This window comes from Gadus morhua, chromosome 18 (assembly GCF_902167405.1).
Source record: "Gadus morhua chromosome 18, gadMor3.0, whole genome shotgun sequence".
In the NCBI taxonomy this organism is placed as follows: domain Eukaryota; kingdom Metazoa; phylum Chordata; class Actinopteri; order Gadiformes; family Gadidae; genus Gadus; species Gadus morhua.
The window spans coordinates 11769308-11792461 of NC_044065.1; the positions used below are offsets into that span (position 1 = coordinate 11769308).

Sequence of the window (23154 nt, forward strand, 5' to 3'; positions counted from 1 at the left end):
GAAAACAAATTAAAGTAGACGTAGAGGAATTTTAAATTTAGACCATAATTTTGTGCATACCTTTTTTCCAGAGCATGTACATTCCTAGAGTAGCTTATAGTAATTTCAACTATTTGTAGAAGGCCTCAAATATAGGTCCCTCTTCGTGGAATCCTTTCAAAATCATTAGTAATTACAATATAAATATACATACAAATATATTATATATTATTATTTATTATTATTATATAAATATATATATTATATTAGAATACTTTAAATACTTCTCCATCACAATGGTTTATTAAATCACTAGATTCCATTTAGTCAAACGATTTATTAATTAGAAAACCAGCTTCCGAGTTTTTGTTATTGTCTCAAACCTTATGTTTAGATTATAATTGTGCGATAACAACATTTACGACAGGAATGTCGATGGTCCACTACATTGGGTCCCGAGGAGGTCGCTTCCGAATGACGTCTTCCCATAACAACCACAACCAAGCTCGGCTTGCTCACTGTGCGAGCGAAACGTGATTAGAAGACTATGGGTTTATGGACATAGGGACACATTTGTAGACATAGATATCAATGTATTCTAATATAAAACTATAATTTAGACATAACCCGACACAGACATCTGAGTATGTGATTATTATAGGGGTTGGCATGCTAGTTTAATGTTAGTTTGCTAACCAACACACTTCCCATTCAACGACTGCAGTCAACCTTATGAGTTGCTCCTTCAATTGTAGACTCTAGACTTTATTCAATAAAATCAATTTGAAAATGGCAAATGTCGACACTTCGGTGACAGGTGGATCCATGGTGAGCGGACACTCGACATGGGCTTGCAGAAGTGAACAGAAACTGTCAGAGCTGTTTCTCCCCATTCATCTCATTCAGGACAAGCATCTCACTGACCTAGACAGCGCCACAACAAACGGGTACGTCTATTGAATCACTCGCGGCTTTCCTAACGGAATACAACATGAATAATGCTTATGATATATTCATGGCGTGACAAATGGTCATGGGTTAATGGACCACGAGCAGAAACCGTTCCGACCTGATCAAATCATTGCATGATTTGTCCTATTGTACATCTCTGCAGAGGTAGGCAACTGATGGAGCATGTACGTTTATGCGGGTCCATTCCACACCCATGCAAAGATTGCATACACTCGTGGTCTAAATGGAAACTGGATAAAACTGGCATATATTCTCGGTTATATTCAACATTACTGACACTGACACACACTACTTGACCCATATCTTTTTATTCTCCGACCTAGGGGTTCATGTCTGGGGCTGTTGGAGCAGGGGGAACAGGGCTCTCCTTGCGTCATTTCACTGTGCTCGGCGTCACAGCCCCCTTCCCTGATCACCAGCCTGCTGGTGGCGAGCGAGGCCCGAACCATCGAGGTCTACTCCCAGAGTGGGGACTACTGTGGCACCAGTAGAGGGGAAAGGGATAACGGCATAGAGACCAACGGGTAACCAAAAACTAACTGCGTGGCCAATGTGGTTTGACAAAGTTGTATGCCGAATGTCGATTAAAAAAAAGCCTGGAAGCCAGGAGATACAATTTCAGCCATTGGGGAGCATTTGTCAATGTAGCATGACAACACTCGCATGGAATTTTCTTGATAGCATGACAATAGTAGCATCTCTACTTTGAGAAGTGTTCTGTACACACGATGAGTGGATAGGAATACTTGTGTTGTGCTTCAGAAAGCTGCTGATGTGACCTGTTTTTCTTTCCATTTTGTTCTAGGGATGAAGACCGGGGACCGTTTTATAAGACGCACCTGATACTTGAATCCCCATGTGTATCCTGCGACGTAAAGGTTGGTTAATATAATGGAATTGATTCATTGTCTCTATTAAATAGGAGTGGCTATCCTTTTCTCCTGTTGTGTTTTTTGTTGATGCTTTTTTCCAGACTGTATGAGAGAGAGACCAAAATACAAGCTGTCAGGGAATTTAGATGGAGGCCTAGGCCTTCTGGCAGCTTCAAAGGCATTGAACCGCGCTCAAATAACCTGTACTCTATGCTCTAAACCCAAGATATCATACGCACGACCTTAAGGCTGGGAGTCAAGCAGTAGAATAGCCAATTGTGTCTCATCAGTCTCCACTCAGTGTTCCACCAAAGTGAGGCCTGGTGTGTAAATTAATTCACACCTAATCCCTACTCTCCCGTCTTTTCTTCCCCTCCTCCCTCTCACCCCCTCTGTAGCTTCTCTCCCTGGGCGGGAGGAGCCATGTTGCGGTATCTCGTATCCTGGTTGGCCTACGGGCCCAGGGTCCCTCGCCTCATACAGACTGTAGCCCCGCCCCAGGCCTGGGCTTAGGCCTGGGCCCCAGCATCGACATGCAGCGGGTCCAGACCCTGGTGGGGGAGATGGGCTCCAGCCTCTCTCCCGGAGCCCAGAGCCTCATGGACATGGTGAACGTCCAGCAGAAGGTGAGGCAGAGCCAGGCTTTCAGTGAACAGCCTCCGTCGCAATTTCAATACCTCCCTTTCAACTGTGCTGTGGGTGGAGTTCTGAACTGATAACAATGTTACGAAACAATGTTGTGGTTGTTTTGTCCAGAACCAGGCCAGTGCTCTGGGCGGGCTGCTGCCCCTCCTGTTGGGGAGCGGGGCCTTCTCAGCCTTGGCTGGAGGCGGCGCCGGGCCCCTAGCCATGGTCCGGAATGGACCCCTTCCAACAACCTGCATGGTAATAATCCATCTGGTCAGCCCATAATGTTGAACCGCCACTGGCAGGTTGACAACACCAAATGAATGAACGTGTGGGCAAAGTATGAGGCAATTTGATCTGAAATATACCTGCACATTGCCCTTTGAAAGGGCTACATTCATTTGGACTAAAGCGTGTTTAAAACCAAATAATGTGCAATTTTTTCATGTCATGCCTAGTAAAAGTTTGTCCATTCCATTACATAGCCTAGGACTAGGGGGAGGGCCTTTGAAGTAACCGGGATTAAGCGATCAAATACAATTAATTTATCTTATTATTGTTTTGTTTTTTTATATGGTCACCAAAGCTGCTGTCTGTAAATTTAGGTTTGTTACATATATCTCAGCATATATTGACATATGTGGGTTTTCATTGGATACTCTTGACCCTCTTGTCCCCTAGCCGGCAGCTAACCGGCCCCCAGGAGGTCCAGCTCCTCCGGCCCAGAACGGAGCTCTGGGATCGGATGTTTCTCCCTCCTCATCGCCTGGAGACTCTAAGGATACAAGTATGGGCTGGTGCTTGCTTTGGTTCCCTAAAAAATATTATTCAGACTGGCTGTAAGGCAGGCAACATAAGTTGCAATACAATTCGGAAGTTTGCACCATCTCTGTGTTTTTCCAGATTGCCAGGAACCAATCGACAGAGCCCAGCTTGCAGAGATGATGTCTCACTTCCTGAACGGCCAGGCCCCGGGCCGAGACGGGGGCGGTGGTGGCGGCCTTTTGCTGGGCCCCGCCCCCGCTCACTTCCTGCCCATGCTGCAGAGCGTGTGCGGTCAGGTGACCCAGCTGAGGCTGGACGACGCAGCGAAGAACGGAACCTGGTGGGTGGCCCTTTCCAAAAAAGGATTTTCCTGTTCTTTTTTGGTACTTTTTTTTTTATACATAAGCTAGGTAAAACAAATATTTTTCATAACAAATTAACACAAAATAAACTATTCCACCATGAATAGGGTCCAGTAACACTATAATGTGTTTTGTCCGATTATATTATCATAATTATTGTATCATGTTATTATATTTGAGGTACACTTTTGTTCAAAGTGTCTTGCATGTGAGTTCATTCTTGTATGTCCTTTGGACATTCAGAATAGTTGGGAAATGAGAATCGAACACTTCAACCAGGCAGTGTGGATCCGTTATCTTTCAGTTTTACTCCAGTAGACGGGACTCTATAAGTAGAATTCTGATGGGTAAATATGTCCTAGACAGACAGAATCTTGTGACAAGTTGCTTAATATAGTGGAAGTTAAGATGTCGCTGAAGGGGGATGGCTATACAGTTTTAGTGACACAGAACAAGTCAACATTCATCCAGGTTAAATCGTATGTAATACTCTTCAAGTTAGTAATATGATCCCAATGAAAACTATACTACGTATAGTTGGTTTTTTTGAACAATCTTTCAATGAAAAAAATCCTGCCTGGAGCTTTAGATATTTAGTGGGTGTGTGCGAGTCCTCCCACAGAGGCGGTCAGATTGCTGTCAGAACTGAGTATACAAGGAACAAACAGACCCATTCATCTAATAAGACAACTGATTCAATTGTTAGCACTTCAGGGTAGGACTTTTGATGTCTACGGTTTGTCAACGGTCATCAACTCAAATCAAGGAAAAATAACTTTCACCATAAGCTACTGCGTGAGTTACTTACTTATTGGCTAAAAACCTAAATCATACGCCTTTTTTATTCGGTTAACATTTTTTGATTCCTTGATGAATTTCCTTGACGATGACATTAACTTGTAGTTGTGCTAACGTGGCCACCAATTGAATGTCATTGGTGGATTCTATATAAGGGCCTTAAACCAACCACCAGAGAGCACTGAAGAGAAGGCTACTGACACAATGGCTTAAATTGGTAGGCAATGTTTATGATAAATAGAGTTACAAAAAATGATGAACACTTACTTAAAAGAATAACCTAAACAAACACTACCAAGTGTTTGATCTCATCTCGATAGTCAATTTCTAGCAGTTGGTTTCAGTGGAATCCATTATAACAATGTCCCACTAGTCTGATGAATGGAAACGTTTGTCAGGGGTAGAAAATGAGAGAAAGTGGGAAGTCTAGAGACGTCACTTGTGTTTCCAGTCCGTCTCAGACCGTCAGCGCAACTTTCAGCCGGTAGGTCTCTTACCCATACTTGGGGACGCAACATACTAGTATGGAAATCTACCTAGAGCTTAACTGAACTCTCTTTTGATTGAGGCTTTCTTCTAGAAATGTTTGGCATTGTGGTTGTTAATAAGTGTTGTTCACGAGCGTTTTGAGGCTTTTGCATTGTTGATTTTGCTGATCGGAGGATGGACTGAATGGAGTAATTGTATCTGGACAGGACACAGTCTTCACTTTAAAATAAACAAACCAGTAAACCGCAAAGTCACACACCCTAGCCGCTAGACTATCTCCTCCCTCCAGCTGATGGATTAGACTAGCAATCGATAACAGATTGAGTAGGTAACCAGTGGAGTTCACCGGAATATAATGTTCCCTTCATGATGATCAGCCTGACTGTGTGTGTGTGTGTGTGTGTGTGTGTGTGTGTGTGTGTGTGCGTGTGCGCGCGCGCGCGCAGGGAGCTGGACGAGGCGATGGAGCGCCGCCTGGAGGACATGGAGCGCAGGCTGAAGGAGCACGTGGACCGGCGGCTGGACGCCCTGGAGCTGAAGCTGGAGCGGCTGCTGCTGGCCGCCCTGCCCGCCACCGCGGCCCTGGGCCTGGCAGCCGGACCGCCGGAGGCAGGGGTCGGGCTGGTGGACGGCCGGCCGTCTCTGGAGCCGCTGCACACGGCGTGAGACCGGGGCCCCCCAGAGGGAAAGAAAGGTCAAAGGCTAACAAGACTATTGCTTTAATCTCGAACGACAAGACAGTCGGATTCAGACCGGCATGTTGCTAACCCAAGCTATGCTAACTCCAGAGGGACCGAGAGGGGACGGAATAATCGGATCCCGAAGGCTCCTGCTTTAGGGAAGAAAGTTCACCCCAAAAAATATCTAACAACTGATTTGTAGTGTGAATTCATATCAGTGGTTGATGTGCGCCCCTTGAATCCAAGATGAGCCATGGCCAAACGGAGCGTGTTGGTATAAGAGTGTTGCTATGGGTGAGAGGATAGCGTAGCAGCCCAGACCACGGCCCGGCCCCCTTGAGCCCAGAAGGTCCTGGTTCCAGTATCCCTCTGTCCAGTTGGAGTCACAAAGTTGTATTTTACTGTACTGAACTCTAGAACAAAGGATGTCATCAGGTCTATGTGGAAAAGCACTGATACTGGATATAAGGTTTCCAACCAACAAACGTGTTGGTTTGAAGGCTATTGTTAACAGGATGGAGTACATGGGATAACTAAATTATAACGTGTATGTGTCACTAAATAACCCTTGTGTCCCTTAGCAAGACTCTCAAACTGAGCATAGCATTTTGGGTAAAAGCCCCAAATACATAGACTCCTAAATGTAAAAGTCTATTTATGCGTTAGCAAACCTCAGTACTTCAAGTGTGCTGAAGTAGACTGTTTTATTTTCATGCCAACTGTGAACTGTTGGTTTTAATGTGGGACTGTACATATCAATGCCTTGTAACAATACTGTGTGCAACTGTAAAATGTCGAATGGAACTTAATATTTTACCTGTTATACATTTTTGTTTACTGCTCTGCGACATGTAGAGCGGGAATAAAATATATTTGTGCAATACTTAATGAGAGGAGAGTGCCTTTACCTGATACGTGATGCAACCATCTCCAAACCACACGAAGCGCGGTTCTTCTGTTGACCACAAGGCGGCGCTGTAAGTTCATACTTCTGCACTCACTGACGTACACTTTTTGTGTATGTTTTTACTCTGTGTTTGGTTATTTGTTTATTTTGTTAGTGTTGATATGGATCCTCCTGGGTCTGAAATAAAGAATTATATTATATTATTAGCGTAATACACTCGCTCGACACTAAATTCTTCAGTGCAATGCAAACCCAAAGTTTATACCTGAAACTTCAGGTTACTTTATTCCCTGAAGTTTATGGCAATACATGAAGTTCAACTCAGGATTATGTATTAAGGAAATTATGGTTGGCCTTATGATGTCCGAACTCCTAAACTAAAAGTTGTTTGTCCGAACAACTAATTTCTATGAAGTTATCTTGCCTGACATCAATTGGTATACGAGTTATTGTTGAATGGAAGAAAGGAAAGCCCCTTTCATCCACATCCGATTCTGACGTATGAAAATGGGGCGATAACTTGGAGGTTGCAGCCTATAACTTGGAGGTTGCAGCAAGTTTAGTCACTTCACCCAGGGCCGGCGCTCCGTGAAATACCCAAAAGGCAAGATCTCCGAGCGGGGGATGAAGGTTTAAATTACACAAAAGTAACAAAGAGATGTATCTACTACTCCAGACAACCTGGGACTTTGTCCTCGGACATGAAGGTGTTATGGGCTCGCCTTTCTTCCCCGTGCTGTTTTCATTCAGCATCTACCTCTTCTTCTGCCTGCCCTTCGTGCTGATGGACTGTCTCTCGGTGTGGGTGCCGCTCATCCGACGATACAAGACCCAGCCCAACAACACCGTCACCCTGAAGAGCATCAAGAGCTGCCTGTCGCTCAGCCTCTACAACCACCTGGTGTTCATCCTGCCCGTGACGGTGTTGCATTGGTACTGGAGGCCGGTGAACCTGCCTAGGGAAGCCCCCAGCGTCCCCAGCCTGGTTGGAGGTGTGCTGGCCTGTCTGCTCCTGTTTGACTTCCAGTATTTTGTGTGGCATCTTCTCCACCACAAGATCCCCTGGCTGTACCGCACGTTTCACAAGGTTGGTGTTTTTGTGGCTTTGTACAGTGGTTCCATTCCTGCACCTCGTGACATGATGTTATTCTGATTCCTATAGCTACTCTGCATTTTGATTCGAATAAATAATGCAGGTCGCTCTGCAATTTAGGGTTATTTGTTGTTGTGCTATAGATTCTTCCCAATGCCTTACTTTTGGATAAACCCATGTAAACGACTTTCTGAAGGAATTTATTTGTAGTAGACATATTAATAGTCTGCTTGTTTTCTTTAATGGAAAACAATCCACTTTAATACCACAGTGTTTTCCCTATAATTGTAAACCCCCAAAAAAGATAAAAGAATGAGGTAGATAAAACTAATAGCAATAATAAAATCGATGCATTAAAAGTAACGCAGCGTAGGCCTATTCGTGAGGCAACGCAAGTGGCGTCGCTACGTACAGAGTTCCTTAAATCACTGCTGGAGATTGGATCAAAAAAATCTCTCCCTTCCCGCCTTGTCCTGCCCGCGCGTGAAAACGAAATTACTTTCTCAAGTCACGCCTGGCTGTTCACGTAGGAGGCGATTATGATAAGTGGGTGTGTTTTGGAGACGTGAGTTTCCCTGTTCAATAACTAAAATAGCCTATCACCCTTTTCATAGAAAGTTGGTATCAAAAATGAAAGTGTTGCAATACACACAACACACCTGGATGTTATCAAACGCAAATATATTGATACCTCCCTCTTGCCCTACAACTTATAGGCTACTACAACTTGTGGGAAGAGGTGGTGTCCTACAAATTGACTATGACAGAGATACCCGAATGTGATTGGTTAAATAGATCTATCCGCTGGTGAGACCTGTAAAGAATCTACCTTGGTTCAAAAACAATAATATTTGTATCCCTCCCCTAAAGGTTCACCACAGCTACACAGCGACCTCGGCCCTAACCACAGAACACTCTGGAGCCACGGAGATGCTGTCCCTTGCCTTGTTCGCGGGCATCAACCCCTACCTCCTCCGCTGCCATCCCCTGACGGAGCTGGCCTTCTTTGTGCTCAACATCTGGCTCTCGGTTGACGACCACTGTGGCTACGACCTGCCCTGGGCCCTGCACCACTGGGTGCCATTCGGACTCTACGGTGGGGCCCCCCACCACGACCTACACCACCTCACCTTCAAGTCCAACTACGCGCCCTACTTCACCCACTGGGACCGGCTGGCCGGCACCCTGCTCCGGCAGCCTCCACACCAAGAACACCATGAACACCCCGAGTGAGCGCATGAGGGCCACCTGGACCCAAGAGGAAGATCTGTTGTTTTCTAAACGTCAGTCAGGTTGTAACTAGTTTCCCATGTGTGACTCTCAGGCAATAAATCTAGACCAAGGAGGTGCGGATCAAAGATCCAGATCTGTTTTAAAGATGTTGAGGATCAGTTTGTCCTGATCTGCACTTGTGTATGTTCTATGCAATCGTTGTGCATGTCAACTGGGAACAGGAACTTTGCGAAAGACAATGAAAAATTGAGCTAATGGGAGCTTTTTTCCCACAGAGAACCAGAGTGAATAATGCCGACGTAACTAGTACAAGTAGAGCCAGTCAAGCATCTGTATATGCCCCTCAGCCATAAAAGTGGTTCTCAGGCCAGTGGCTGGAAGATGGCAGGCATGTCATGAGAGGCTCATCCAAGTATCGACATTTACTATAAGACAATGGAAGCAATGCAAAGCATTTTGGATGTGTTACAAGGGATTCATACTAATTTTATTGAGAGGCATTTATTTAATTATATATATATATTATTATATTTATTTATATATTTTCTCATGTGCTTTTCATATTGCTCAAAGTATTGAGCATTGCAGGTGAAACTAACTTATTAAATGCATTAAGTTGTGCCTTTTAAGGTGTATAGGCTTTATGTCACAACTCGCTGGAAAAGGTTATGCAGGTATTTGTTTATTCAACTTGTCTTTCATTTGAATTGACTAATATTGAGTTGGCAAAATACAAAATGTGAAACAGGATGTTACATGTACATGGTGTGATTTAAAGGTGTGTGTCAGATTTGGAAGTTCAATATTTATGAGTCAATGCATGTGGCCAAATACTGTGAAAGTCCTGACAGTGGAATCCGAACCAGAGTAATGTTTGTGCGTCACCTGCACAACGTGATGCTACACAAAATAATATAATGTTGTAAATACTACATAATAAATCGATTATCATATAAACCCCTCCCTAATGGCATACGTTCTTTATAATCTGTGGTGAGAAGCCACATGCATCTGATGGCATCACAGCTCACTGTGTTTTTGTGTGTGCGTGTGTGGGTGGGGGGTGGGGGAGGGGGGGAGGGTCTATAATGAACAGCAGATTGAGATAACAATTGAGATTTAGATTCATGTAATACCATATCATACGTCTTTATGAATCGAAAATCAAATCAAAACACGAGTCACTGGAAAGAATAAACATGTGGTTGTCAAAAAACTAAATTAGTCGGGTGATGCTTACAGGATAAACACTTCGGCATATCGTTTAAATGCTGAACGCAATTTAGCCATTTTGGTTTGCCTATTTATCGTTTTTTAATGTGAATTGATAAGTTAAAACGGACAAACAAGGGAAAAAACTAGGCACCCATTGAGAGGACTTCCATTTACTTCCACGCAATATTTTGCAAATATTCACAGCATAGCCTCTTATCTGTCATACAAGGGAAGGCAATTTAGAGAAACCGGATGGAGTGAGTTTTTGACTGGCTTTGTGATTGGTTTAATCACGTGCATGCGTAGGCCTACGCGTGATTAGATTTATCCGAAGGCGGACGACGCCTTCTTGAGTGCAGTCACCTCGTCTTTTCATTAACAAAAACACTGCAATGAAATATGATGAAACCACACTAACCTGTAGGCCTACAGCTGACCCGTGAAACTTTATTCATATTGAAAAACTTTAATAACTTTCCTAACGGAAACAATAGATACACAAGAATCAAAAACACCCGTCTGTCAACTGACACAGACAACTGCCATGTCTGTGTCACTTTATTTAATTCATTACATGTTGTCCATTATTCATCAATGTTTAAATACTAGTTATACAATAGTATGACGTTTATGTTTTCACTAAACCTTGATGATGTCAATTTGACTTATAGCTACATTTAGAAATACTCTGAATGCTCTGATGGCTTTGGCTGAGATTAAACAGGAAACTGGGGCCGAGCAGGGGGGAAATGCCGGGAAACTCCAATCGTGCAAAGCCCATCAGGTGACCAATGACGCGTTGGCCTGACCCACTCGTCTACAGTATAGTCCATTTAAATACTTCCGTCCAACATACACTCTTGATTTCAACTAGCACCACCACCCACAGCCTCCACCTGCTCTGTTTTATAACAGTTTATGGCATGATTGGGGTGACTTAGAAGTCAAAAACAGAAGAATGAAGAAGAATGTATTAATTCCTAAACAGTTAATATGGTTTCCCCTCGTTCTGTTTCCATCCCCCTCCCTGCCAGAGCCCTGTGTCTGACCACAACTTTGCTTTCATCATCAGACAGAGAACACTCATAATGGGGCAGGGACGCATAGCGGGAGAGAGAGTAATAGAGTAACAGAGAGCTACATACAGCCAGGTAGCAGGATGGTCCTTTATTCGCATGAGCCTGCGAATAAAGGATTGAACATTGTGTCTTGACCCTGTGGTCTTTGGAAGAAACGGACGTGAAAACAGCACCTTCACAATCTGCCCACGAGCAAGACACTTCACAACCTGCTCCAAAATAAATGACCCTTTTCTGTTTTCATTTTGTATGTCACGTGTTATTCTTTATAGATATGTGTTATATGTCATTAAGAGCACATGACAGGTACAACACTGTTGCCTGTGTGTCCTCAGGAACTTGTGCTTCTTTTGAGACATTAGCATGCAAAAGAGTTAAAATATTGTCCCATGCGGGACTGTGCCGGGTTACTTTACTCTTGGGTAAGTGTGTGACTTGTACGGAGTGCCAAAAGATCAACAGAGCCTTCATACATCTTGGATAAAACATGGAAGGTCTTGGAACCAAGTACACCTGGATTATATGCAAGCTTCTCTGTAATAGAATATGAATGCACACACGTACATGTTTCTAGTGAGAATGAAGAACCTATCCACACACACACACACAATCTGCCAGCATGGAGACATAAACATGTGCACATATACACACACTCTCTCTAACACACAGACACAGACACAACCAGGCCATCATGAAGACATACATGATACGCACAGAAACACCCACGCACACACATACTGACAAAACCAAGAATGCAGACATACACACACATGCACATATAGGTATTTGACATCATGAGGAATTATAGGAATATAATCATCAGTAAAGTGTTTCGGCAATTGTTTAGCAATTAATAGCAAAATGATATTGTCATTGTGGAGAGACTGTTGTTTTTTAAACAGAGATTTTCTTAACCTATAATTGACAGTATATTACGTTTTTATTATTATTTTATATTAATTTACAGACGGTTTTTGTTCTCCTTGTGAGAGTCTAACACAACAGTATATCCCAATCACACAAGTTCCCATTCTATTTCTCACTGCACACCAGTCTGACCTCGCGCCAGGCGCACGCTCCTGCATGTGCCGTTCCTGAACCCTGGTCGCGGTGTCAGTGGTCACGGTGGCACATGCCAATGAACTATCTCGGCCTCTCTCCAAAGCTGCAGCTCCACATGCCAGCCCCACAGATCCTGCATGGCACCAGGAGCTCTGGATGATGGATAATGCAGATATTGATTGACTTATTATGTTTTATTTCCATGTCAGAGTCACGATGATTTTCTAAAGTATATAATCCTTTTTTAAGATTTTTATTTTTTGCATTTGAATGCTTTATGATAGAGTGAGATAGACAGAGATGTAGGCTATGGGAGAGAGAGGGGAGGACATGAAGCAGAAGACCAGGGGCAGGACTCGAACCCACACGCTGTGATTAGGACTGCTTTAGTGGTACGCGCTCTACCCGTTGAGCCACCTAGAATGATATTATCTTGAAAGAGTTGGTTGAAATTAAAATTGAAAGATTGGAAATCTGGAAAACATCCTCCTTTTTTGGTGAAAGATTGAAATGGAAATGGTCACCCTGTCTTGCAGGACAAACTCCATCCCCCAAAGATGAACCTAAAATAATTGATCTGGATGAGTCCCAGAAAGAAAAGAAATACAGCCTTTTTTTTGTTGCGTGTTGAATGAACCAGAGAACGTTGAGAACCCATCTGGAATGTGTTTATACATGGGTTGTTACATGGCGAAATACATGGCGGCTAACAATTATTCATTTATTGAGCTAACATGTTGAAAAAAGCATGGAGTATGTTTACATGGTTATTTTCAATATTTAGCTCTATATTGGAGTAACAGAGAGAGACCATATGCTAAAATGTGTGTGTGTGTGTGTGTGTGTGTGTGTGTGTGTGTGTGTGTGTGTGTGTGTGTTTGTGTGTGTGTGTGTGTGTGTGTGTGTGTGTGTGTGTGTGCGCGTGCGTGCGTGTGTGCAAGGGTCCCATGTACACACACACATGTACACACACACATGTACACACACACACACATGTATGAACGCGCGCACACACACACACACACACACACACACACACGCACACACACACACACACACACACACACAGAAAGACAATTTATTTAGCAGGAAAAGTAGCCAGAGAAAACAGCAGTCTGATGTCTACTACCTTGTGGCCGTATCCCGTGGCTCCGTCTGCTGTTTTTCACGCTTCAATTATTCACACAGATTGCTTTGGGAATGCAAGCGGATGGGAAGCCTTCAACATTGCACCAGATGACTAATACATTTCTTTAGAACCGGGAAAGCATAAAATCAAATATAAAGTAATTTACATTTACATTTATATACCATACCATAATACCATTACATTTAGGTATTCATACAAACAAGTGCTATGCATTTAGAATGGGTAGGTAAACCCATTCCCTGTATACATCAAAGCTAGCTGTGATAAGACACTACACAATGCTTTAAGTGCCAGGACGCACAACATACAATAAGTGTGTAGTACAGGACAGTAATACGAATCAAGGAATACGACTAGACCTAGACGAGGTCATGAGATTTCTGACAGTTAGTGCTGTATTAGTGAAATTACACAAAGATGACCATCGATCCATGCCTGAATGACATTTGGTCCTCGCACTGTAAAAACAAATTTACATTGCTTTACATTTCACATCAGAAGTCATACCGGGGGTCCAATGCAGAGGTGCAGAAAAATATTCAACCATGCCTTGAGAAAATGACAGATGATGAAGGCTGACGGTGCCTGTGGTTGTATGTGTGAAGGTAAACTGACTCAAGCTACTGTTGGGTGCACTCACACTAGGCCATTTGGCCGTCAGCTTGGCTTGGTTGTAGCCAAATGACAAGGTGGTCGAAGAATTTATCACTCGTTCCAGTTATTAGAAACCATGTGTTGCCACAGAGAAGGAGCGTTTGGGTGAGTGTGGACTTGCACTGAGTGTTTGTGTGTGTGTCCGTGTGTGCGTCTGTGTGTGTGTTTGTGTGTGTGTGTGTGTGTGTGTGTCCGTGTGTGTGGGGGGGTGTGTGGGTGTGTGTAGGGCCATATCTTACCGTAATACGCTACAGCCGCATGACTTGAGAAACAGGAGAAGCGCAATGTCCGCCCGTTCATTATGAGATGTTATCACTGAGATATGAGAGATTTTGTAAACAATGGGATTGTGTAAATGGTGCTCTCTCGGTACTTACCAAGCTCAGCAAGACTCAAGAGTATGGTACGGCCAGACAGGAAACTCAGATTTCCCTTTTTGCCATTTACAAGAATAGAAGAATGATTACCATATTCTCTGTTCTCAATTCTCTGGTATTCTCTGTGTTTACTCGGTTCCCAGTGTTTTAGCAGCAGTCAGCACCAAGTTAGTCCCAATCAGAACCATATGTTGACTTACAGGGGCTTTTTCTGGGGGGGGCTGTAACTGCAGAACTCTAACGGAAACTATAAATAACTGTTGTCAAGTTCAACGTCCCACTGCTTAGCATTTGGTTGTTCTTTATAAAAGCATCTTTTCAGTACAGTCTCTGTCAATGAAATGGTGATCTTAAACACATCGCGATGCCTTGATAGAAAGCTGAGAAGCTGAAACGTATCAATAGTTAAAAGGACCAAAAAAAAAAGGCAGTTAATCATTCTTCTATTTTTGTAAACGGCAAATCAAAAAGGGAAATCAGAGTTTCCTGTCTGGCCGTACCATACTTGCTGAGCTTGATAAGTTCTGAGAGAACACGATTAACACAATCCCATTGCTTACAAAATCTGTCATATCTCAGTGATATCATCTCATAATGAAAGGGCGGACATCCTTCTGTTTCTCGAGACATGCGGCTGAGTCAGAGAGAGAGAGAGAGAGAGAGATAGAGAGACAGAGAGAGAGAGAGGGTTAAACACAAGAGAACCAGCAGACAGAGAGACATAATGTTGGATTTTCTTTGAACCCAAGTTCTAAACACACACACACGCATGCCAAACACATACACACACGTACATCAATGCGTATGACTGTATGGCTGACCTTTCATGAACCCCTGAAGGCAAACCCACACACGTCTGCAAAAACAGACAGACACAACAAACACAGTTTGCCAGCCTCTGATATCTCATGTATCTGTAGGCAGGTTATGATGTGACCTCTTTCCCTTGGACAGAGATTGATCTCATAAATCAGACTTGGACAAAATTGGATGAAAAGGGCATTTCCCCTTTCGTTCTCCTCATTTTTGTTTCAAACAATCATGTTGCTGGAGACAACTGTCTGTATGAGCGTACTTGGTGAACACAAATCGGCCAGCAGTAAACTGCACAACAAGTGTCAGATTACAGTGTTAGGATTTCAAATCAACACAGTGTAGATTAGCCGGAAAACACTTTAAAATGGTGTCACATAGTGGGACTTACAAGTTCTGCTGTAACATAGTAGGACTGCTGGATCTGAGATGTTCTGCTGTAACATAGTAGGACTGCTGGATCTGAGATGTTCTGCTGTAACATAGTAGGACTGCTGGATCTGAGATGTTCTGCTGTAACGTAGTAGGACTGCTGGATCGGAGATGTTCTGCTGTAACATAGTAGGACTGCTGGATCTGAGATGTTCTGCTGTAACATAGTAGGACTGCTGGATCTGAGATGTTCTGCTGTAACATAGTAGGACTGCTGGATCTGAGATGTTCTGCTGTAACATAGCGGGACTTAAAGGCCCACGGCCACTATGCAACTTTTTTAGCCAAAATTACATTAAGTATGCAGGTTGAGAGTTATGCTGATGGTTCTGCATCCATTACTGGGTCGATTGGTGGGTGTGTCATTTACCCATGTCGCCTCACCGGTGAAAAAGCGCATATGCAACTTGCTCTGTTCGGACCGACACAATCCGGATGTGACGCAGCGGAAGTATCCTCGAAAATGTAGTCAGATTGTAGTTTCGAAAATGCTTTACGGCACAGACACACACCCAAACATGGCACCGGCTAGATATAAACAGCCAGTTGCGAGGCAATTGTTGCATTCATCATGGATCAATCGACTGATAAGGGACCCAAGAGGCGACCGTCGGTGGAACAAAAGAAGAATGGACCAGAAAAGAGATCAGACACGAGTGAAAGGGGAACTATGCAACTTTTTTGGCTTGATTTACCTTAATATAACAGGCTAAGAGTCATTGCGATGGTTCTATTATACATTTTTGTTCGATTATTCGTTGTTTTCGACTCACCCTTGCGCATCTTGGCGGAGAAAAGGAATATGTTTCTGCCGGCGACCCGCCGCCCACTCTCGCGGGAGTCTCGGGTCTCGCGAAGTAACGAATTGCTTTACGGCACAGACCCCCAAACACGGAACCGGCTCGATATAAACACAAGTCACTAAGGGAAGGTTATATTCATCATAGATCAGCCGACTAAAAAGAGACAGAGAAACCCAATGTCGGAGGAGCAGAAGAAGAGAAAAGGGAGACTGACCGGCAGAGAGGCCAGACACGAGTAAACGTTGGGCAAGCTTTTCAGGAATAGCGTGAACTGAAAGAAAAAGAAGACTGCAAATCAGACGCCGACGCAGTCGTGTTGCTTTTGAAATTGAAAGTACCCTTGGGTGGCCTTTGTCTTCGTGGTATTCTTGATGTTGATAGTCTCTGTACAAATGTGTTTGCTCAACCATTTTGTTGTGAGCCCTGTAAAAATAGTTTTCTCGACCGTTTTGTTGTGAGCCCTGTATGTTTCTAGCTTGCTTGGTTGCAACCATATAAACACCTTTGTTTCCATGGGTGTTTTGCTGTTCGTCTGTCTCGTCCCCCAGACACAGACTGAATCCCCGAATCCAGGTTCTTGTTTATTTAGATTATTATGTTGGCCAAACCTCTTACACTGATTGTTCTGTTCAACCTAAGATAAAACAATTATAATCTAGGATATAAATTCTCCCCGTCAACTGTTAAAAATGATGGATTTATGTTTATTGCAATACAAATACACCCTTTTAAAAATGTATAACCTTGCCTACACTTTATGAACATCTACTTTGGACATGGCTCCACGCATTCGCCGGCTTCTTGAAAAAACAAATGCACATGGCTCGCGTAGAAGTGCATGGGGAAGGGTCGTCAACGCGTTGTTACGACAGTGTTGTGAAATATCTACTACAAAGCTGTAGGGGGTGCTGTGTAGAGAAATGTGCGTGCCAAAACCAAGAAAACAGTGAAGAAATGCCCGAAGTTGCATAGTGGGCCTTTAAGGGTAAAATCAGAATATACCTTTGAGTCAAAACACTTTAAAATCTCATTTTTAAGGCCTCATCCACTATATCCACATGAGTTTCACTTTCTGATATAAATCTCAGTTACATAGTAACATAGTGGGACTTAAGGGTAAATCTGAATATACCTTTGAGTCACAAATACATGTACAGGCAAGAAAAAGCACACACACACACACACACACACACACACACACACACACACACACACACACACACACACACACACACACACACACACACACACACACACACACACACACACACACACACACACACACCAAGTATATATATATATTTTTTTCAAAGCCCTAATTGCAACACGCATATCTGAACGTCAGGCAGACGTGGGCGACTACACATCACCTGAGGCTTAACCTCAACAAGACTGAGCTCCTCCTAATGTCAGAATAAGATTGCCCACACAGTGACTTACTGGTCACTGTTGAGATCATCACTGTATCTCTTTCTCAAACTGCCAGAAACCTTGGTGTGGTACTGGACAATCAGTTATGCTGCACCGCAAACATCACCGTGGTGGCCCAATCCTGCAGATTGGCTCTCGACAACATCTGCAGGATCTGGGCCTTCCTCACAAGTGAAGCAGTTCAGCTCCTAGTCCAAGTGCTGGTCATCTCCCGCCTCGACTACTGCAACTCGTTCCTGGCTGGACTCCCTGCCTCTGCGATTAAACCTTAAAACCTTAGCCTATCCAGAACGCGGCAGCGCGCCTCATGTTCAAGCGACCTAAATTCTCCCATGTGACCCCCCTCTTTCGAGACCTCCATTGGCTCCCTGTAGTAGCTCGCATCAGATTCAAGATGATGGTACTGGCATACAAGGCGGTCGATAGAACTGCCCCAGTCCACCTCCAAGCGTTGGTCAAGCCACACACCCCAGCTCGATCCCTCCGTTCAACTACCTCAACTGGACGTCCGGTAACAACATCGCTATGAGCAAGGAAAGGTTGATCCGCAAAGTCAGAACTCTTGTCTGTTTTGGGACCTCAGTGGTAGAACAAGCTCCCTGCCAATGTTAGGATCGCAAAAGACTCAAAACTCACCTGTTCAGAGTTCACCTAGACTCTGCATAGCCATCCAGTCCATCCCGCCCACCATTGGTTGTTGTATGTCCTTGCACTTAATTACGCACTTATTGTACGCACTTAATGTAATTTCACGTCCATGACATTGTTTCACTTCTATGATATGTCTTATTGTAAGTCGCTTTGGATAATGGCGTCTGCTAAATTCCCGAAATGTTAATGTAAATAACATCTCCAAGATTAGTAGGAAAGTCTTTGGATTCTAGGAAACCTTTAAATTAAGCTTGTGTGTGAATCCAGTTGGCATCCGGGTGAGTTCAGGCTGTGCAATGTGGAGACCGGCAGCGTTCCCTAACGTAAACACATACCTCTCATGTCCTGTCAGGCTTGGGAGTTACATCAATAGTGAAAGGCTTCGTATAACACCGTTTTGTTAAATACTTGATTCTTATTGGTCAAATATCACATTTAGCAGTTGTTACAGAAATTTCTACCGAAGACAAACTCATTGGTACAAGTGGATTAAAGCCATAAGATGGGGATGCTTTTTTACAGTTTACTAATGCTAAACGAGTATGGTTTATCCAATTAATGAGAGAGTCAGTGAGAGAGGGGATGAGAGAGGCAGTGAGAGAGGGGGTGAGAGGGGATGAGAGAGGCGGGTAGAGGCCTTTATAAGGCCTTGCCACACAGGAAGGGCTGATCGTGATCGAGTCTCATCTTGTGGTTTTCTTCACAGTCTATTGGGTATAAACAAAGGTTGTACACACTGGAGAGAGAAACAACTGGGCTATAGCAAAAACATACAAGCGGCACCTCAACTCACGCAGGTACACACATACACGCACGCATACGCACGTATACACATTCACGCCCACACATAAACGCACGTGCAAACATCCACACACACACACGCACACACACACACACACACACACACACACACACACACACACACACACACGCACACACACACGCACGCACACACACAGACATGCACTCACAGACATGCTCACGCACACATACACACACACAAAACCACAGAAATATTCACAAACAAATACGCATGAGCAACATAATCCAGCTAAATCGAAATGCACGTTCTGGCTGGTTCGCCAAACCTGCTTGAACGTTGTCGGTTCTTGTTCTAGATGTTGGTATCTATAAAACAGTTGCCGTCATCGTGTCAAAATCACAAGGTTAAGGATCTTGCACAAGCAGAAATGAAGGTTTAATTGAGTGGAAAACTTCTGAGAACGTATATTCTCGGAAGATGCATTTGTTTCCCTGTTTTTGTTGCAATTATGGGTTTTGACTCTACTGGTCTGCTTACGGTATTTATCCCTCTTAGTTGCAATTCACAATCGCTTTCTTTGCGTTTTCCCTTCTCCTTTTTGCTCATCATTGCGGTTCATATTCCATTTTCTTTAAACAAATACGGATCTGCATCTTTTGGCTCCTTTTCTTACTTTTAACTTCCCTTATGCCTTGTCCTGTTTCCTCTCTCTCCCTCTCCCTCTATCTCTCTCTCCCTCTCTCTCTCTCCAATTGTAAAATAGCTTTATCGCCACTGACATTACTCTTTGCCCGCTGCCATGGAAACCAAACGGACTTAAGTGAGTTAGACTTATTGGTAATCATCTGTCTTCAAGTTTTCAGAATTGTGTGCATAGTTCAATCTTTTGTGTGTATACAATCAAGAAAAAATGTAATGCAAATGGATCCCTTTAATAGGGAGTGTCCCTTTAATGGGGACGTGTGAGTATTTCCAGAGCAACTGGAAGTCCGCACCACTCCCTACCTCTTCGAGACTCCTGTGGACGCATGTGCCCTCACTGTGTGCTTCTCTCTGGCACTGCGGAAGTGATTGCTGAAATACTAGTAGGACGGGCCCAGACAGAGGGCTGCGTTATCTGCTTTCAGATTAGATACTGCTTAGTTCAGCGGGGGGCTATGCCTTCGTGTATGGCTACGTCATCTAACCAGCCAGCAAGGTCTCGCATAGAGAGAGCGAGGGAGGGAGGGTGGGTTCACCCGAGGTCAAGTGCAGTGTCATTCAGAGCTGACAGTGTGGGAAAACAGAACAAGGGAGTATTAGGTATGCTTGCGTCCAACTCTGGGAAGCTGGGATTGTGAGTTTAGCCCATTGGAACTTAATGGATAGACAAACATGCATTGTATCCTATTCTGATACGATTGTGTCAATGCAATATTTATATGATATATTCACAGCATTGTATTACAATATGGCAACAGTCTTTATAATATATGTACCACCGAATTGCAACTTTAAAAAGGAAAGCTTTTTCTAAACAATTGTATATGTTGGAATATGTAACATGGCCTAGTGAAGCCAAGACATATGTTAATAATATTTTGATCAAAGCGTTTTGAATTAATCACACCAGGGTCTACGGTAGTTGATGCTCCCTAAGAGATATTCATATGATAGCTTTGTTTAGAGTTTTGACAAAATGATTAACTCTTCTCAGGTTTGTGGTTAGGGTTTTGAGAAATTGAGCTATAGTTTAAGAAAACATGTTCAAACGATTGAGAAAAATAATCAGAATATCTTTTATGATTATGATCACTCTAGATGGGAAGGGGAGCATTAGCAGTAATGTAATAAGTAAATGTATCTATATTTTTTTTCATTGTAAAATGGCATGGACATCCAAAAGACATCCAATGTCTTTTGGATGTTTTGAATTAACACAAAACAGAAAATTAAGTGTGTGGTCACCGATCGTGTCCCAACTAGGGTAGAACATGGAGCGGGGCATGTACCTTACAAAACAAGTGCTTACAAATAAATGGGGAACTACCGTCTCTGATCACTCCCGATACCAGGAATCACCTAGATTTGGCACCCACTGACATTTTCCATACGTGTGAAGACACGCACCAAAGAACAAGTGGTAGCAGCATATTTATTCATATTTATTCGTTTTAGGAATGAACCAAATGTATCACACAGTTCTATAAAATAAGAAATTCGGAAAAAAGTGGAACTTCATCTCAGAAGTTCTAGTGTAATTAAATACATCTTTAAGAAAGGAATGAGAGGGACCTGGTCAATGTTTAGGAATAGGACATTGTCTTCGAGTGTCATTGCAGTATTAGCCAACACCATGTCGTTTATTGTGGCCTCTTACCTTTCTGTAAATGTCCTGCCTCTGCCTCCTCTTGCTGGTCATCTTTCCAATCTGTGAAAAGTATATAGGCTTCACAAATTTCATAAATGCAAGACAAAAAACAATACACTATATATTTCTCAAAGCACTGTACATACACATAGAAACAACAACGTCACATTACGGTAATTAGTGTAGAGTATAGAAGAATACTCAAGTGGTTACTAACCTATTCTCATCACAAAATGCCTGGATAACTGAAGCTACCGTGAAGCGGCTCAAATTCGGCTGGACTCGCTGGCCAGCCTCAGCCATTGTTAGGCCATGATTTATCCCATGGTCCACCAAAGTTTAACGGATTTCATTCTAAATATTAGTTTGCCTTCCTCTTCCTCTTCCACTTACTTTACCCACTCCCACTCGTTCTCGTCCTCTTCCACTTCCTTTACCCACTCCCACTCCCACTCGTTCTCGTCCTCTTCATCTTCCACTTCCTCTCTGCTTCCGCTGATGATCCATTTCCCCCCCAACACAGCAGAGCTCACCTGAGGCCTCTTTTATGCTCTGACACATGATTGAAGTGTTTTGCCAGTTGACTTTGAACAGGTGAGAAGAGAGAGTCCGACTAATTTGTAAATAGGTGTGGCATTTTGGAGGCTGAAATGATGAGATTTGTGTTTAGAGTTTTGCAAAAATGTGATTTAGAAATTCTATGTGTGTGAAAACAGTGGAATTGTGCTTAGAGTTTAGCATTCTGGAGTCTTGTAGTTGATACATGAGCTTCAAGTTTTCAGAATTGTGTGCATAGTTCAATTCTTTGCGTGTATACAATCGAGGAAAACCGTAGCTGATCCCCACTGCTCCCCAACCACGGGGGCTCCATCCGTCGTACACACGCACGCACGCATAAGAAAAACGATATTTGTAATAACATTACCTTGTATCAACAGGCCTACAACCCAGCCACTTCTAATCCAGCTGCACAAAGAAAATGATTCCACTTAACAGACAGAACACGATTTGTTGGACGTCACACACGCAAACATGCACAAACACATGCACACTTAACAAACACACAGATGTCAAAAAGTCATGTCGTAACCGCCTCTTGTTCCACTCAGTTAATATGCAAGGCCGCAGAAAAATGGCTTGTGACACCAAAAGCAACAGGTAGTAAGTATGTTTGGACTACTAAGTTTCCTTTTCCCTGACTCATTGTATGAAGTTGGTTCTTAACGCTAAGAAAACCAAATGTTTTACTTTTTAACTATTACTACTACACAGTAGAATTGCCATGTGGGCGGGGCTTGCTGATACATATACCAGCCCTGTGAAGCATTTAGGGGGGTTAGGATGCTAGCTGCATGGGGGTCATAGTACTCTGTCAAAGCAGAGGGACCTTTTTGGGTCATTATGTTGTTACATGTTAGTCTGTTTATGTCTATTGTTGTCTGATGCAACCGTAAATAAATTGCTCACAGGCTCATAACTTAGAAGAAAGCTGCTCTACCAAGTTCAGGCAGATCCTGGGTACTGCTAGCCAGTAGAGTAGCCATCTAGTTGAGTGAAAATCATCAAAGCTGTCAAACATATACCCGTTTGCCATCCT

The 23154-nt window shown here is 43.3% G+C and overlaps 2 protein-coding genes across 2 annotated transcripts; both read left to right on the forward strand.

Moving 5' to 3' along the window:
- The first annotated feature begins 150 nt into the window (after positions 1–150).
- c18h10orf88 (chromosome 18 C10orf88 homolog) lies at positions 151–6432 on the forward strand. The gene is made up of 8 exons (XM_030339775.1): positions 151–926; positions 1275–1475; positions 1757–1829; positions 2222–2449; positions 2580–2708; positions 3132–3237; positions 3354–3555; positions 5311–6432. Exons 1-8 carry the CDS (start codon positions 769–771, stop codon positions 5528–5530), a joined length of 1317 nt encoding a protein of 438 aa, XP_030195635.1. The 5' UTR covers positions 151–768; the 3' UTR covers positions 5531–6432.
- Positions 6433–6993: 561 nt separating this feature from the next.
- Positions 6994–9740, forward strand: ch25h (cholesterol 25-hydroxylase). The gene is made up of 2 exons (XM_030339783.1): positions 6994–7538; positions 8415–9740. Exons 1-2 carry the CDS (start codon positions 7110–7112, stop codon positions 8775–8777), a joined length of 792 nt encoding a protein of 263 aa, XP_030195643.1. The 5' UTR covers positions 6994–7109; the 3' UTR covers positions 8778–9740.
- The last annotated feature ends 13414 nt before the right edge of the window (positions 9741–23154 follow it).